Source organism: Cebus imitator, unplaced genomic scaffold, assembly GCF_001604975.1.
Source record: "Cebus imitator isolate Cc_AM_T3 unplaced genomic scaffold, Cebus_imitator-1.0 Scaffold113, whole genome shotgun sequence".
Classification (NCBI taxonomy): Eukaryota; Metazoa; Chordata; class Mammalia; order Primates; family Cebidae; genus Cebus; species Cebus imitator.
Window position 1 is genome coordinate 440,709 of NW_016107428.1, and position 15,100 is coordinate 455,808.

The 15,100-nt window shown below is 43.7% G+C and overlaps 1 protein-coding gene across 2 annotated transcripts in view; it reads left to right on the top strand.

Annotated features, from left to right (window-relative positions):
• The first annotated feature begins 317 nt into the window (after positions 1 to 317).
• The window catches only part of LGR4 (leucine rich repeat containing G protein-coupled receptor 4), a 106,153-nt gene continuing 91,370 nt past the window's right edge, over positions 318 to 15,100 (top strand). Inside the window, exon 1 of one of the 2 annotated variants that reach the window (XM_017538725.2) lies at positions 318 to 1,070. In XM_017538725.2, the coding sequence (XP_017394214.1) occupies positions 886 to 1,070 (185 nt within the window). In that variant the 5' untranslated portion in view covers positions 318 to 885. The remainder of the gene's footprint in view (positions 1,071 to 15,100) is intronic. The other variant, XM_017538727.2, reaches the window with a different exon arrangement.

The following is a 15,100-nucleotide window of genomic DNA, read 5'->3' on the forward strand; positions in this document are numbered from 1 at the left end:
GGAGAGTCATTTGAAACTTAACCAGGTCATCCAATTTAGGATATCCAGTTTCTGCGGAGGGAAGAAAAAGACGGGTCGGGGAGGGAAAAACTAGACTCCTTGTCTTCCTATCCTTCTACCTTCAATCCACAACCTGCCACACAAATCCAGCCAAGTCAGGGATTTTGCCTTGAACCACCCGCCACACCACCACCACCACCACCACCACCACCACCACCTTGTCACTCACGCCCGAGAAACACGCCCCTCTGGGGGCCCGCTCTTGGCCAATGGCGGCTCTCCTCTCTGCATAGTAATGAGCTCGAGACCTTCCCGGGCCAATGGCGCTCCGGGAGAAGGGGTAGTTTTGCATGTACCTAAGTGATTTGCATAAGCCAGCGGCCGGGGGCTTGGGAACCAGAGCGTGCAACCCTAGAAGGGAAAAGGACGGGAAGAGATTGAGCCGCGGCAGGGAGAGAGCGAGCCAGAGTCTGGGTGTTTGTGCGAGAGCCACGGCGGGGGCTGAGGCGAGTGGCCGGCATGGCTGAAGGCTGCGCCCCGCAACCTTGAAGAGCCGCTGCATTGGGAGGCCGGGGGCAGGGAGGCGGGTGCGATGGCTGAGCTGGGCCCCCGCCGCTGCGTCTGGCCGGCCCGGCTGGCCTGAGCCGCCGGAGGAGCAGGGCTGCCTCTGCGCGTCCATGGAGCAGCGGGAAGGGCGAAACTCCGGAGCGCCGCGTCCCTGCGCCGCGGCGGCGGACTGCTGAAGGGGCCGAGCCCGCGCGGACCGCCGAGGGAGAGACCCCCGCCCCAGCCCGCAGGCCGGCTGCCCGGGGGCGGCGGGGGGCGTCGGAGGGCAGCGGAGCGAGCGGCGCAGCGGGAGAGGCCGGCGCGGGAGGCGCCGCAGCAATGCCGGGCCCGCTGGGGCTGCTCTGCTTCCTCGCCCTGGGGCTGCTCGGCTCGGCCGGGCCCAGCGGCGCGGCGCCGCCTCTCTGCGCGGCGCCCTGCAGCTGCGACGGCGACCGTCGGGTGGACTGCTCCGGGAAGGGGCTGACGGCCGTGCCCGAGGGGCTCAGCGCCTTCACCCAAGCGCTGTGAGTGCGGGCGGCGGGGACGCGGGGGAGGGGGCGCCGCGGGGGGCGCCACGGGGCGGAGCCAGGGGTCAGTCCCTCCTCGCCCTGCCGCCGCCCGGGCCTGTGGAGGGGTCCGCGGTCACCTGCGGGCTGGCTGCCTGGTACCCACTCCTGCGCCACGGGCTTTCCGCACTTTGCCAGTCCGGGTCCGAGCCACCAGTAGCTTTCGTTCCCAGACTTTTTGAGCACACGCACCCGCCACCTCACCGCGCACACCCCTAAGTGCATCTGGGGCCAAGGGGGAGGAAGGAATTGAAAAACGCTTGCCCCTGGCATCCTGTTCACGCGACCTTCCCTTCTCCTGCGGGCCCTCACTCAGCTGGCAGGAGTTCCGCCACTGGCGGGGCTGAGGGCGCCGAGAACTTGGCCTCAGTCAGCAGACCGAGGCACGTCTCGGGGGGAAGCACCTGGAGCCTCCTGGGTTCCAGCATGTGGGGAGAAGAAACACCTGTACCTCAGTCAGGGCGAATCTCCTTCCAATTTGGCCCCATCCAGGTAGTGCGTCCTGGCACCTACCTCGGCCCAGTGCCATTCGGGACTATCTCACTAATGCCCAGGCTTCTGCAGCACGCAGGGGAGGCCGAGAAAAAAAGGGAGAATTACAGGCTTCTTCTCTTGGTGTACATGCTCTTACCCAACAAGGCCTTTTAAAGAAGGAATGCTGACCTGAGGTGCAGGCTGTTGGAAGGGAAGCCCGTTCCGGAGCATATGCTCAGCCCAGACTGCAAGGCAGCAGCAGGTTACGAATGCACCTTAACCCAGCCAGCAGACCTTTGCTTTTGAGCTGCCTGAGTTCGAAACACACACTCAAATATTTCAGACTTTCAAAATCTCCCTCCTCAAACAGGGACTCCAGAGCTATAAACGTTCTCTTGAGAAAAGAAAAGGAATCTGGAACTAGGTGTTGGAGGTAGTGGCAAAGACCACGGATAGAGGAGGAACAGGGTGACTGAGGGCAGGGCTTGCGTGCTCTTATTCCTTCCTGTGTTTCGTGGCCAGCTGAATGCTTAAATCAGGAGCAAAGAAACGTGTGAGAGGAAGGGATCCTGAAGGACCCTGGGGTAGAGGGAATTTCTTTTTATCTTTAGTGGAAGGGACCTCTTAGAAATAGTTTGAAAGGACCCTGTGAAGAAATTTTTTTTCTGCAGGCAGAAGCATTGCTGTATATCCAGGTGGGTGGTGGCAAAGGTATTCTGCTTGCCCTCTCAGGATGGACTTTTAGTGACTGTCGAGACCTGTTGTCTTGGAACCCGTTTCATTCTTCCACCTTCAGCCTTCCCTCCCCATTTGTTATTTTCCCTGTCTCAGGTTAGTTTTAGTTATGTATTTTAGGTCTTTTTTAAAAAACAATTTTTTTCGGTATAGTAAAGTTTAACTTCTCATTTTAAAAAGAGTTAACTTTGCAGTGAAGAGCATTTTGTTCACAAAGTTACATTAAGTGGGAAAGTCGGAGCAGGAATGGATTGAATCGAGAGACAGAAGACCATGGAGAGGAAATGGGGCTAATTTTTCCCCAAGTTCTCTAGAAACGTTTAGAGAATTCATGCAGAAAGAAAGGTTCCTTTACCTGCACCTCTTGCAAAGCTCTCCATAGAATAGAAAAGCATGATTTTACTATTTTGACTAGTTGTAAAGACCTTGTTTAGCGGATTCCTCACATTTTAGTGAGTAGACTTGTCCTACAAGGAAAAGGGCTGTTTTACATTAGTACCTAAAACCACAAAGAAATAATCACATTTTTATGAGAGCATACTCCTCTCTCCAAAGCATCTTCTGGTAGAACTCACGGAAGGTAGTGAAATGCTGTATCTTCAACTTGGGCCTTGGAATAAGTTAGTGTTCACGGCTTAGGAAACAGAAAAATAATTGGCACCAGTCTACATTAGAGTGCCTAAACTAGCATTCTCTTAGCACTTTCTGAGCATTGGTGGTGTGCAAATGTGTTTTATTTTCTTAGATTTGTGACCTATAGGTAGAGTGATCATACATTCTGGTAACTCCTTATTTCTCCCTAGTACTCATTTCACCCTCAAAAGTATATAAAACCACCCTCTCTAAAAGGGTTTTTAAGGGCAGCGTATTTGCATTTTACCCATGGGAAGCTAGCTCATCCAGTGATTCTCAAAAGCCACGTATGAAGTGAGGCCAGTACTGCAGGTCTACACACTCCAGTGGATCATATATGGGACATGTTGTGAACCCCAGGGTCTTTTTCCAAGTACTTCCAGTCTGCTTTCCCATTGCAGCTTTACTGAGCTACAGTTACATATCAAGAGACTAGTTCTGTGGTGGTGGTCTCTGGCTAACTCCTAGTTCACCTATTCTTTTTTTTTTTTTTTTGAGACGGAGTTTCGCTCTTGTTACCCATGCTGGAGTGCAATGGCGCGATCTCGGCTCATTGCAACCTCCGCCTCCTGGGTTCAGGCAATTCTCCTGCCTCAGCCTTCTGAGTAGTTGGGATTACAGGCACGCACCACCATGCCCAACTAAGTTTTTGTATTTTTAGTAGAGACTGGGTTTCATCATGTTGACCAGGATGGTCTCTATCTCTTGACCTAGTGATCCACCCGCCTCGGCCTCCCAAAGTGCTGGAATTACAGGCTTGAGCCACCGCGCCCGGCTCGTTCACCTATTCTTAATTGCTGGAGCATGTGAACCAAAAAACCTATGTAGTTAATACAGAAAATTACAATTATGAAAGTAAAAGTTTAAAAGGTGAGATTATAATTACTAATCAGAGTTCTTCATTTTCTTCTTATTGCTCAATGGCTTGCCTAGAGTAGTGCTTTCACCTCCCCTGGGGGCAGGGGAGGGGGGTGCCTCTCACTATAGAGACCCTGGGACTGACAGAGCAGTGATTTTATTTTACTCAACTTGGGATCCCCAGAGCCTGGTACATAGGAGGCATTTAAAAATGCTGGAGTGAATAAATAAGGATTCAAGCCCACACTGAGGAGCAGAACCATGGCATGGAATTCAGACACCATTCCCACAGGGGATTGTCAGAGTCAACATTCTCAGCACTTAGCCTTTTGTCCAGATTTGAGAAGGTCCCTGAGAGAGAATACCTCCTTCTTCTTCTTTAGGCTCGTTGAAACTTGTTCAGTCTACCAGTGTCTATTTCCTGCTGAAAGCTGCTTTACCAGAGTCTGGGGACAGCGTCATATGTAATCCTCAGTACTGTTAATGGGATTCCTGTGTTCACACCATTTGCTGCACCTGTAGTGACTATTTATGTTTTTGAACAACAGTTTTCAATCTTGCGTCACAATGCACTGGCCTGTCACAATTCACCCTGAGGGGTGTTCAAGGCAGCACTCTTACTAATATTAAAATTTCAAAGTTTATTTTATCAGAAGGATTCAAGGTTATTACTGTATTAGTGGTAATAACTCAATCACCTACTTCCAAGATTGGGAAAAAGAGATGAAGTCATCAGGAGGGAGATGTGTATGTGAGTTCTCTGGTGTGTGTTATTGCTATGATGTTTGAGAAACATACACCTCAAGCACAAATTTTCGCATCCTAGATTATGTTTGGCTCATAGTTTTAAAATAGCAAGGCTATTTCTGTGACTTTGTGAAAAAGTGGTGGACCTGAGCTCTTGATCATAGCCTTCCTATGCCACTGAGTAAATTGTATGGCCTTGGGCAAGTTATTCACTTTTTTTTCCCCCAGTGACAATTTCCTCATCTGAAAAATGAAGCAATTCTCTGACAATTTCCTCATTTGAAAAGTGAAGCAATAGGATTCACTTGATCGCCTCTAGGGCTGCTGCTTGCTTCCAGAAGTTCTATGACTTTATATTTTTTACACAATTTTAGGACGGCAAGGTGACAATAAGGTTATGATCCTCTCATAAAAATATCCCAGGAGTAGCAGAATATCCTTTTAGTTGAACTTGCACCAACTTATTTATTACTTGGAGGAGTTCTTCTTTGTGTTTAGAAGTATGTGTTAGGAAATTTGCCATGGAGACTTGTTGCAGAATGCATGACTAGCTAAGGCACTTTGCGAGGGTAGAATAGCCCTGGTTGTTTCCTGTGGGTATGGCTTAACACTTGGAAAATAAAATCACTCTGTTTCAGTAATTTGGATACTGTACAAAAAGTTACTCAACATCCTCACTTTCATATAATTAGTCATAATCTCTCAAACCTTCACAGTGTGTGTATCCTGTACATGAGCAGGTTGTCAAACTTTTTATATAGAATTGAGTTACCTGAAGGGCTTTAAAGTGTTTTTAAAGAATCTCCTTTTGGAATGATTATCTCAGATTCTTCCCTAACTTGTATTTTTTCACTACTCCAAACAACTTTCTTCTTTTACTAATACCATTTGAAAGTTGTTTTTTTTTTTTTTTTTTTTTTTTTTTTTTTAAATGTATTCTCTGGTATCTACTCTGTATTCCCTAGCAGGTCAGGTCAGTCGTCAGTGGCTACATGTTTGTATTTACTGATGATAGAGTTATGTTATCTTTTGATTTCTGAATTGCAATGTTGGCTTAGTTTGTGTTGTGTGCCTTTCTAGAGATATTTTAGTTTATATATATATACAAGTGAACTTTGTTCAAAACAAGAACAATATATAAATATCTTTAATTATAGATCCTTTATTTTCCAAACTAGTGAACCATGGGTTCTCTTTAAATATAAGTGAAGAGAAAATGTTCTACCAGGCATAGGGAAAGCTGGGTTCCAGATCTGTCAATAAGTCACAGCAGTGGCCTCGAATGAGTCACATGCTTAACCTTTCAGGACCTTATTTTCTTCATCTGTAAAACAAGTCAAAAACCCTTAGTGCCAGAAGTGTTTTTTGTTGTTGTTCTCTATTTAATTTGATTTTTATACATTCCTTGGGTCCCCTCTATTGTGTTAAGTAAAGTTAGGTATCTAAATTGTAGAATCTCTCACCCACCCAGGAGACTCCTCTGGTTGTCCAATTCACCTGGAATATTTCCATTGAATGGGGAACTCATGCTTCACAAGGCAAAAGTGTACTGGATATGACCTGAGCAATACTTAAGACCTGAGGCCAGGCATGGTGGTGCCTGTAATCCCAGCACTTTGGGAGGCTAAAGTGGATGGATCTCTTGAGGTCAGGAGTTCAAGACCAGTCTGGCCAACATGGTAAAACCCTGTCTCTACTAAAAATACAAAAAAAGGCCAGGCGTGGTGGCTCACGCCTGTAATCCCAGCACTTTGGAAGGCCCAGGCGGGTGGATCACGAGGTCAAGAGATCGAGACCATCCTGGTCAACATAGTGAAACCCCATCTCTACTAAAAATACAAAAAAATCAGCTGGGCATGGTGGCGCATGCCTGTAATCCCAGCTACTCAGGATGCTGAGGCAGGAGAATTGCCTGAACCCAGGAGGCGGAGGTTGCGGTGAGCCGAGATCGCACCACTGCACTCCAGCCTGGGCAACAAGAGTGAAACTCCGTCTCAAAAAAAAAAAAAAAAAATACAAAAAAATTAGCCGGTCATGGTGGTGTACACCTGTAGTTCCAGCTACTCAAGAGGCCAAGGCAGGAGAATCTCTTGAACCTGGGAGGTGGAGGTTGCAGTGAACCGATATTATGCCACTGCATTCCAGCCTGGGCAACAGAGTGAGACTCCTCTTAAGGAAAAAAAAGAAAGACATGAACCACTAATTCCCTCACTTAGGGCTCCTTAACACTTGCAGTAACCGATAATGTTTTATAATTTCTAGTCAAACTAAATGCTGTGCTGGCTATGGTATCACAAGTGTTTAATGTCCAGGCCCTTGGCTCTTAACATTAGGATTGTAAGATAACATTTGACAACTTAATCTCTTAGGAAAGATCAAAGTTCTGTATTAGTAGGTGGATCCAGGCAAGTTTAGGCATTTTCTTAGCCTCTGTCCCTCTCAGTCTATCTTTCAGCTTCTTCTTTTAGTCATCTTTATAATAATGGAAAGTACTAGCAGCCTGCAAGTTTGGATTTTGGTTTCTGGTCTCCTTGATTGTGCCTTTTATTCTCATTCTTCTAATCAATTAATAATGGACATTTGACTAGATGATGTCTCATGTCTCTCTCTTTGCTTTGAATTTCTGTGAATCTGAGTAGAATACTAAATAAAGTTGTAAGAATCATTCAGTAATTCATTGAAATATTTTAATACTGTCTCCCACTGTTTATTTAAAAAAGATAAATGTCTATAAAAGTACAAAATTTGTTGGTATACTTGGGTTAAAAGTTAAGTCCTGCCAAATGTGCCTTTAACTCTGAAAAATAAAAGTAATATAACTTAGAGTATTCCTGATAAGACAGCTTTGTTCTTTTAATTTTTTAAACTTGATCTCAAGGTTTTGGACTGAGAAATATGTTACCCAGCTTGCTATTTAACTGTCCCGTGCGGCCTTCAAGTTGTTGGCAATGTCAAAGCTTGTTTTCCTATATATAAAAGAATATGGATGACTTTTTTCTTTTTTCTCCCCAACTTTGTTCAGTGAAATGTGTTTTTTTAAAAAGCTTGATTGAAGAAGATAAAATGCTGTAATTGTAAATTCCTGTCAGTGAAGAAAAAAAATCTAGGACATTTAGCAAATCAGTACTCTTACACGATGGCTAATTTGTCTGCCCTTCTTGACATTTCTTTTGTGCCTTTCAGCACCTGATGGTCAAACTGTATGCTAGATGTCAGGTCTATTGTCCAAAATGGGATGAGTTAAAAATTGAGTTTAGAAATTAGTCTTAGCAAGAGACAGATCGTAATTTTTTCAGTTCATGTATGGTTAATAACTTCTCAACTTTCCAAAGACTAACAAGTTAGTATTCAAACACCTCTTTTAAATAGCAAGATGTAATTGTGTGGTAGTATACCCTGAATTCACTCACACGTAGACAAATTTTTGTTACTAAACTTTGTGCATGGCTGAGCTATTTTAGCAAGATTTTTAAAGCTTACTAAAATATTCTGTGTTGTGTCCAGGCAATTAAAACTCTGAATGATTGAGTTGGTTGGTTTTAATCTCTAAAATATGTTTTTTATACCCTTATGCATTTTAATTATCAAAAAAGCTCACTAGCCTGGTCCTCCTCCAACCACAAGATTTGGCATTATGCATCTCTTATTTTAGATGCAAGTGACTGAGGTTCAGGAATGCCCCTGTAATAGTCCAGGTCTCAGAAATGAACTTTAAAAAATATATACTTCTTAGCTTTCTGTCACAAAAGATCTTATGGGTAAAGTACTGAACCACCCTCCTGTGTCAACATGTTGGTTCATAAGAATATAAGCATATCCTTGTAAGGAAATGTAAACTATAGATATTTTGGGAGGCAGCTGGGCCAAGATTGGGTATACGTTTAGATCGCAGACTGGCCTGCTCTTTGTGCCAGTGAGAAAATGTGTGGGGGAAGCATACTTAGTGTATTACAAGACACTTAGTGGTTCTTTATTCTTTATATTTAATTAAAAGGCTATGTAAACCCCTTTAGCTGGCTGTGTTTTCTAGATTTACACTAAGTGAATGTAGTTTTTTTTTTTTTCAAAGTTTTAAAAACAAAATTGACCCTTGAAAGAGTAAAAATCTCATTGTACCCTGGCAGCAAAGTATTTTTGGTATTTGAATTAGAATGTAGAACCCGATATCCAGAAAAAATTAACGAGTTATATTCTCTCCATCCCTTTACATTTTTAAAGTTCTATTTGGGGAAATTTTCCTTCCTAAGAAGAGTGACATAAATTTGGCAGGGAGCTAGCTCCTTACCTTGGAGCTGTACTAGACATAGCTAAGGAATGTGCCCGGGATTGCTTCAGGTCGCACTTCTCCACTCCCCTCAGGCTTTGAGGTTCCATTTGTAGCTCTTAGTGTGAACAGCAGAGCATTTAGTGCTTTTCATATGAAGGGAGATGAATTTTATAATTCACACTCTCTTCAAGGGTCTGGTTTTGAAGTTGCTGAATGGGAGGTGCTTGCAAACTGGCAATTTCTTCTTTCAAACTCTAGGGAGTAAGGAGTGGTCTATGCCATAGCTAACTTCCTGTTTTTTGCATTTCCCTAAGAGATCAGCTTCATGTTCAGAAGCCCCCCACCCCCACCTTTTTTTTGAGACGAAGTCTTGCTCTGTTGCCCAGGCTGGAGTGCAGTGGTGCGATCCCAGCTCACTGCAACCTCCACGCCCCGGGTTCAAGAGATTCTTCTGCCTCAGAAGCCCCTGAAGAAGCCATAAGGATCATATGTGAAGGGCTTGGCAGACGGGATATTTTCAGGAGGGAGGAAACTCATGGTTGCCACCCCATTCTAGATTGTCAGCCTTCTCCTGTGTGAAACCATCTCAGAGAGCTGTATTCTTGCAGAATAATTCTCCAGAGAATGAGAGAACACTCTCTTGAGTAAGTTACGCCGTAGGAACTCTTAGGCTAGCCTAGCAACTCTTTCTTGTAGTAAGGTAGAGAAAGCAGATATGTTAACTGTGGACTTTCAGATTTCAGTTCATGGAAACTGTTCATGTACTCTTCAGCCTTCTGTTTTAGGTGCTAAATTAATACAGTCTTTGTATTTTCTAAATGTGATAATTGCTCTTTAATTGCCCTTCAGAATCTCTTTCTCTCACGTAAGTTGAAGTGTACACAGAATTCTTATATAATTTAATCTGAGTTCATAAGAAGGGAATATTAAATACATTTAATAGATTTCAAATATCTTAGTGTCTTTTGGTTTTGTTTGTTTGTGTTTTTGAGACGCAGTTTCATTCTTGTCATCTGGGCTGGAGTGCAGTGGCCTGATCTCAGCTCACTACAACCTCGGCCTCCCAGGTTCCAGTGATTCTCCTGTTTCAGCCTCCCGAGTAGCTGGGATTAGAGGCGCCTGCCACCATGCCCAGCTAATTTTTGTATTTTTAGTAGAGATAGGGTTTAACCATGTTGGCCATGCTGCTGTAGAACTCCTGAGCTCAGTTGATCTGCCCGCCTAGGCCTCCCACAGTGCTGGGATTACAGGCGTGAGCCACTGTGCCTGGCCAAGTGTCATGTTTTAAATATTACACATATGGGTTTATTAACTGATATTTAGAAGTTTATCATAATCTCAGTTCTCATCATTTCTCTGCTATTTATCTCATTTGATTAGTTTTTAAACATCTTAATGTTTTTCTACAAGGAAAAATTTTCTTGTTGGCCTTCCATTCTCCAAGGTCATTTTGAGTCCATGGTCATGTTATCTATAGCTTTTCATGTTACTGTCAACTCCCCAGGCTTTTTATTTTTCAGACAGAATCTCACTCTGTCACCCAGGTTGGAGTGCAGTGGCGCAATCATGGCTCACTGCAGCCTCAACCTCCTAGGATAGGGGTATCCTCCTACCTCAGCCTCCCAAGTAGCTGGGATTACAACCGTGGTTAGTTTTTGTATTTTTCTTTTAGAGACAGGGTCTCACTATGTTGCCCAGTCTGGTCTTGTACTCCTGGGCTCAAGTGATCTGCCTGCCTTGGCCTCCCAAAATGCTGGGATTACAGTGTGAACTACTGCGCCAGGCCCTCAGTCTTCTTTTATAGGTATGTTTTTATGAATAGACCTTCAAAAATGGTTTGTTTTTTCCCCCCACCACCACCTCCTCCTCCTCCTCCTCCTCCTCCTCCTCCTCCTCCTCGTCCTCCTCCTGCTCCTCTTCTTCTTCTTCCTCCTCCTCTTCTTCTTCCTCTTCTTTCTCATCTTCCTCCTCTTCTTCTTCTTTCTTCTTCGAGTCTGGCACAGGAAATGAAGACCTCCAAGGTCAGGAGGGCATTGTAGAGCCTGGGCAAGTCACTTAACCACTTTAGACTTAGCATTTCCCATGTGCAAGAAGAAGGAGCTTGCATTATCTTCAGGGTTGCTCCAAGGAAACACTTCAGCATGACTTTTTTGAGTGACACTGAGTGAGAATGCAATTTGTTGCCACTTCTTGTGGGAGTGAGTTGTATGTGTTGTAACAGTGACTTAAAATTCTAACCCTGTTTCTTTGGTTCTTTGAATGTATATCAGGTTCAAAGCCCATAGACTTCAGAGCTGAGTCACTATGCTAATGGAAAAAAGCTACTCATCTGGTAGATTTTTTATTTAGAAATCCATAAAGAACCTGGTGGAGAAACAGTAGTACATATGTTTTTATAAAGATACCTTCTTATAGATGGTGCTACTCCCCTATAACAAGAAAGCCTTATGGAGGGGAGGTAGTGTTTCTCTGGAGGAGGGAGCTCAAGGGAAATGTTACATTTTTGTCTGGGTGCCTGACTTGTTGCTCCCTTCCTGAGATGGCTGGTCATATAGAAATATGCTGTCCTTAACAGAGGAATGCAGGGTTTCTCTTCAGAGCAAATGGGTGTGTGATAGCCCATACTTTAAAAATAGTGTCAATGTGATCTTTAGGTGCTGACTTCCTACTTCCAGGCAGGGACACTGAGGACTTTCATTAAAAATCCTAACTCAATGGCTGGGGACAGTGGCTCACACCTATAATCCCAGTGCTTTGGGAGGCTGAGGTGGGTGGATCACCTGAGGTAAAGAGTTCGAGACCAGCCTGGCCAACATGGTGAAAACCTGTCTCTACTAAAAGAGAAATTAGGCTGGCATGGCGGCAGGCACCTGTAGTCCCAGCCACTTGGGAGACTGAGGCAGGAGAATTGCTTGAATCTCGGATGGGGAGGTTGCAGTGGGCCGAGAACACGCCACTTCACTCCAGCCTGAGCGACAGAGCGAGACTCCATCTCAAAAAAAAAAAAATCCTAATTAGGTTTTTGGGAACCTTCATGCCAGTGAGAGCCCACTGTAGTTTCTCAGATCACTTTCTTTCTTTCCGTGAGGAGCAGGGGTGTCCAATCTTTTGACTTTCCTGGGCTACATTGGAAGAAGAATTGTCTTGGGCCACACATAAAATATACTAACAGTAATGATAGCTGGTGAGCTAGAAAAAAAATTGCAGAAAAATTTCATAATGTTTTAAGAAAGTTTACGAATTTATGTTGGGCTACATTCAAAGCCATCCTAGGTCGCATGCAGCCTGTGGGCCATGGGTTGGACAAGTTTGATGTAGAAGATAGGTAAGATTTACTTATCATGGACAATTTGGTTGTGTTCTTATTTTTCACATTGCTTTGGTTCTATAAATATGCAGATTACAAAAGAGCTTTTCAAGTGTTTTGAAAATATTTATTTTATGATTTTACTGGTTATTGGATACCTATTTTTTTGTTTGTTTTAATTTATGGAGATAGGATCTCATTTTGTTGTCCAGGCTGATCTTGAAGTGGCTTCAAGCGTTCCTGCTACCTCACCCTCTGAAAGTGCTGGGATTACAGGTATGAGCCACCGTGCTCCTCCTGTTTTTTTACATTTGAGATTAATGCTTGGTTTCATGGCTAAAGAAAAGCTTATTCTCTTAAAAATAAATTTAGAACTAAAATCCTTTCTTTAAAGTATTACATATTTTTAAAAAAGTTATATGACATTCTTAAGCACAGTTAAATCTTTCTCAGAAACTTAAAAAACTTTTGTGAGTGTTTATTCAGCCTGATTTGAACATAAATTATAAAGCCAGAATAGCAGCTAACGTATGCAGTAGGACTTACAGCCTATTTAGATGGCTGACTGTTTCAAATACAGTTGTGCATTTTCTACCCTGGATCTCTTTCTTTAAAAAAAAAATGTTTGAGATGTTTTTCCCATTACCATCTTGACATCTGCCTGGTTACACATGAATAGCTTGACCCAGTCCCTCAGCAGGGAGACTACCGTGGCCTTGCTTTCAATAGCCATGTCACTGACAAAGAAAACATATGGGATATTTCATTTCTACCCTTCACACACACGGTCTGGGGCTGTGAGGGCACGCAGCAGAACGCTTCATACTTCATGGTAGGTTGGCAAATCTGTGCACAAACCACAGGCTCTGCTGTTAGTAATTAAACTGTGTTTTCTAGAGCCTCATTACATTCTGTGGAAAGAAAACCCCATGTTTTGGATAAATCAATTTCAAATATCAGTTTGAATTAAGTTAAGATGGTCTGCTTCCATGATGGGGTTTTCTACCTAATCATGTATTTTACCAAAGGACATTTGTGTATGTGTGAGCACAGAGGATTTGGGTATTGCTCTCCCAGATTTGTTATGTGGTGTGTATTGGGATCACAGATGCTTGAATTCCCAGTAGGATAGGGCTTGAAGACTGGCCACCTTTATGTTTATCTTCTTGTCAGTCCACAGAAAGAGATCAATTGATCACTGTCCAGCTAGCCAAACACTGCTGCAATGACCTTTCAAATTGCGTATAGTACTTAGCCTTCTACTTGGGGACTCAGTTGCAGCTCAGCTAGCATTGAGGGCTTTGCTCTGTGGCATCTGAATCTGTAGTATGGAAGCTCATCAGCAGGTGTGACAGGAGATGGTCAAGAACCTGAAATAGAAGGGTAAGTTAATTTCTTTTTCAGCTCTTATTCCCTTTTTTTTTTTTTTTTTTTTTTTTTTGAGCTGGATTCTTGTTCTGTTGTCCAGGCTTGAGCATAGTGGCACCATCTGGGCTCACTGCAGCCTCTTCCTCCTGGTTCAAGTGCTTCTCTTGCTTCAGCCTCCCAAGTAGGTGACACCACAGGCACATGTCACCATGTCTGGCTGATTTTTGTATTTTCAGTAGAGAACGAGGTTTCACTATGTTGGCCAGGCTGGTCGCAAACTCCTGACCTCAGGTGATCCACCTGCCTCAGCCTCCCGAAGTGCTGGGATTACAGAAGTGAGCCATTGCACCCAGCCTCTCAGCTCTTACTCTGTGTTAAAAGAATTTGCTGCTGGGTGCGGTGGCGTATGCCTGTAATCCCAGCACTTTGGGAGGCTAAGGCAGGTGGCCCATTGGGTCAGGAGTTCGAGACCAGCCTGGCCAAGATGGTGAATCCCTGTCTCTACTGAAAATACACAAATTAGCCAGGTGCGGTAGCAGGCACCTGTAATCTCAGCTACTTGGGAGGCTGAGGCAGGAGAATCACTTGAACCCAGGAGGTAGAGGTTGCAGTGAGTTGAGATTGTGCCACTGCACTGTAGCAAGACTCCATCTCAAAAAACAATAACAATAATAATAATAATTTGCCTTTTACACCATCTTGGCTGAGGTGGTATTCCAGAAGAAGGAAAAAAAACCCACTATGACATCCAAGGATAAGATTTATGACACTGGTGGAAGAAATAATGACATTCATTTCTCGGGGTCCTTCTCAACCCTCAAGTTACTCCAGCCTGAATTTCTAGCTTCAGACATGTAGATTGGTTTTGACAGAAGTTGATGATTTATCTAAAAGGAAGCAAGCTCCTGTTGATTATTTTATCTCAGATATAGCCAAATATTTAAAATTATATAGGCATCTCTTCTAGAAGTTATTTCTGATGGTTGTTGGTATCATTACTGAACATAATCTGAATAACAACATGCTAATGAAAATTATTGCCTTTCACATTTTCTCATAAGAGTAATTCCTTTTGTAGTTCTTGATTATAATAGATTTCCTTTAAATTTATTGGCTTTTGTAAGGTTAAATTTTTAAAAGTTTCTGTTTTATGATATTTCGTAAATCCATTTGAGGTTCCTGTTTTATTAAGTGCCTACATATTTTTATCCTAAAATAAATGTTTAATCTTGGATGTTTCATCTTCATTACTTTGACCACTTACCTGACTTTCAAAACTATGAATTCAAGGCTGGGCGTGGTGGCTCAAAAGCCTGTAATCCCAGCACTTTGGGAGGGTGAAGTGGGTGGATCACATGAGGTCAGGAGTTCTAGACCAGCCTGGCCTACATGGTGAAACACGATGTTTCACCATGTTTTAGTCTCTACTAAAAATACAGAAATTAGCTGGGTGTGGTGGTGCATACCTGTAATCCCAGCTACTCAGGAGGCTGAGACAGGAGAATCACTTGAACCCTGGAGGTGGAGGTTGCAGTGAGCTGATATTATGCCATTGCACTCCAGCCTGGGTGAAAAGGGTTAAATCCCATCTCAAAAAAA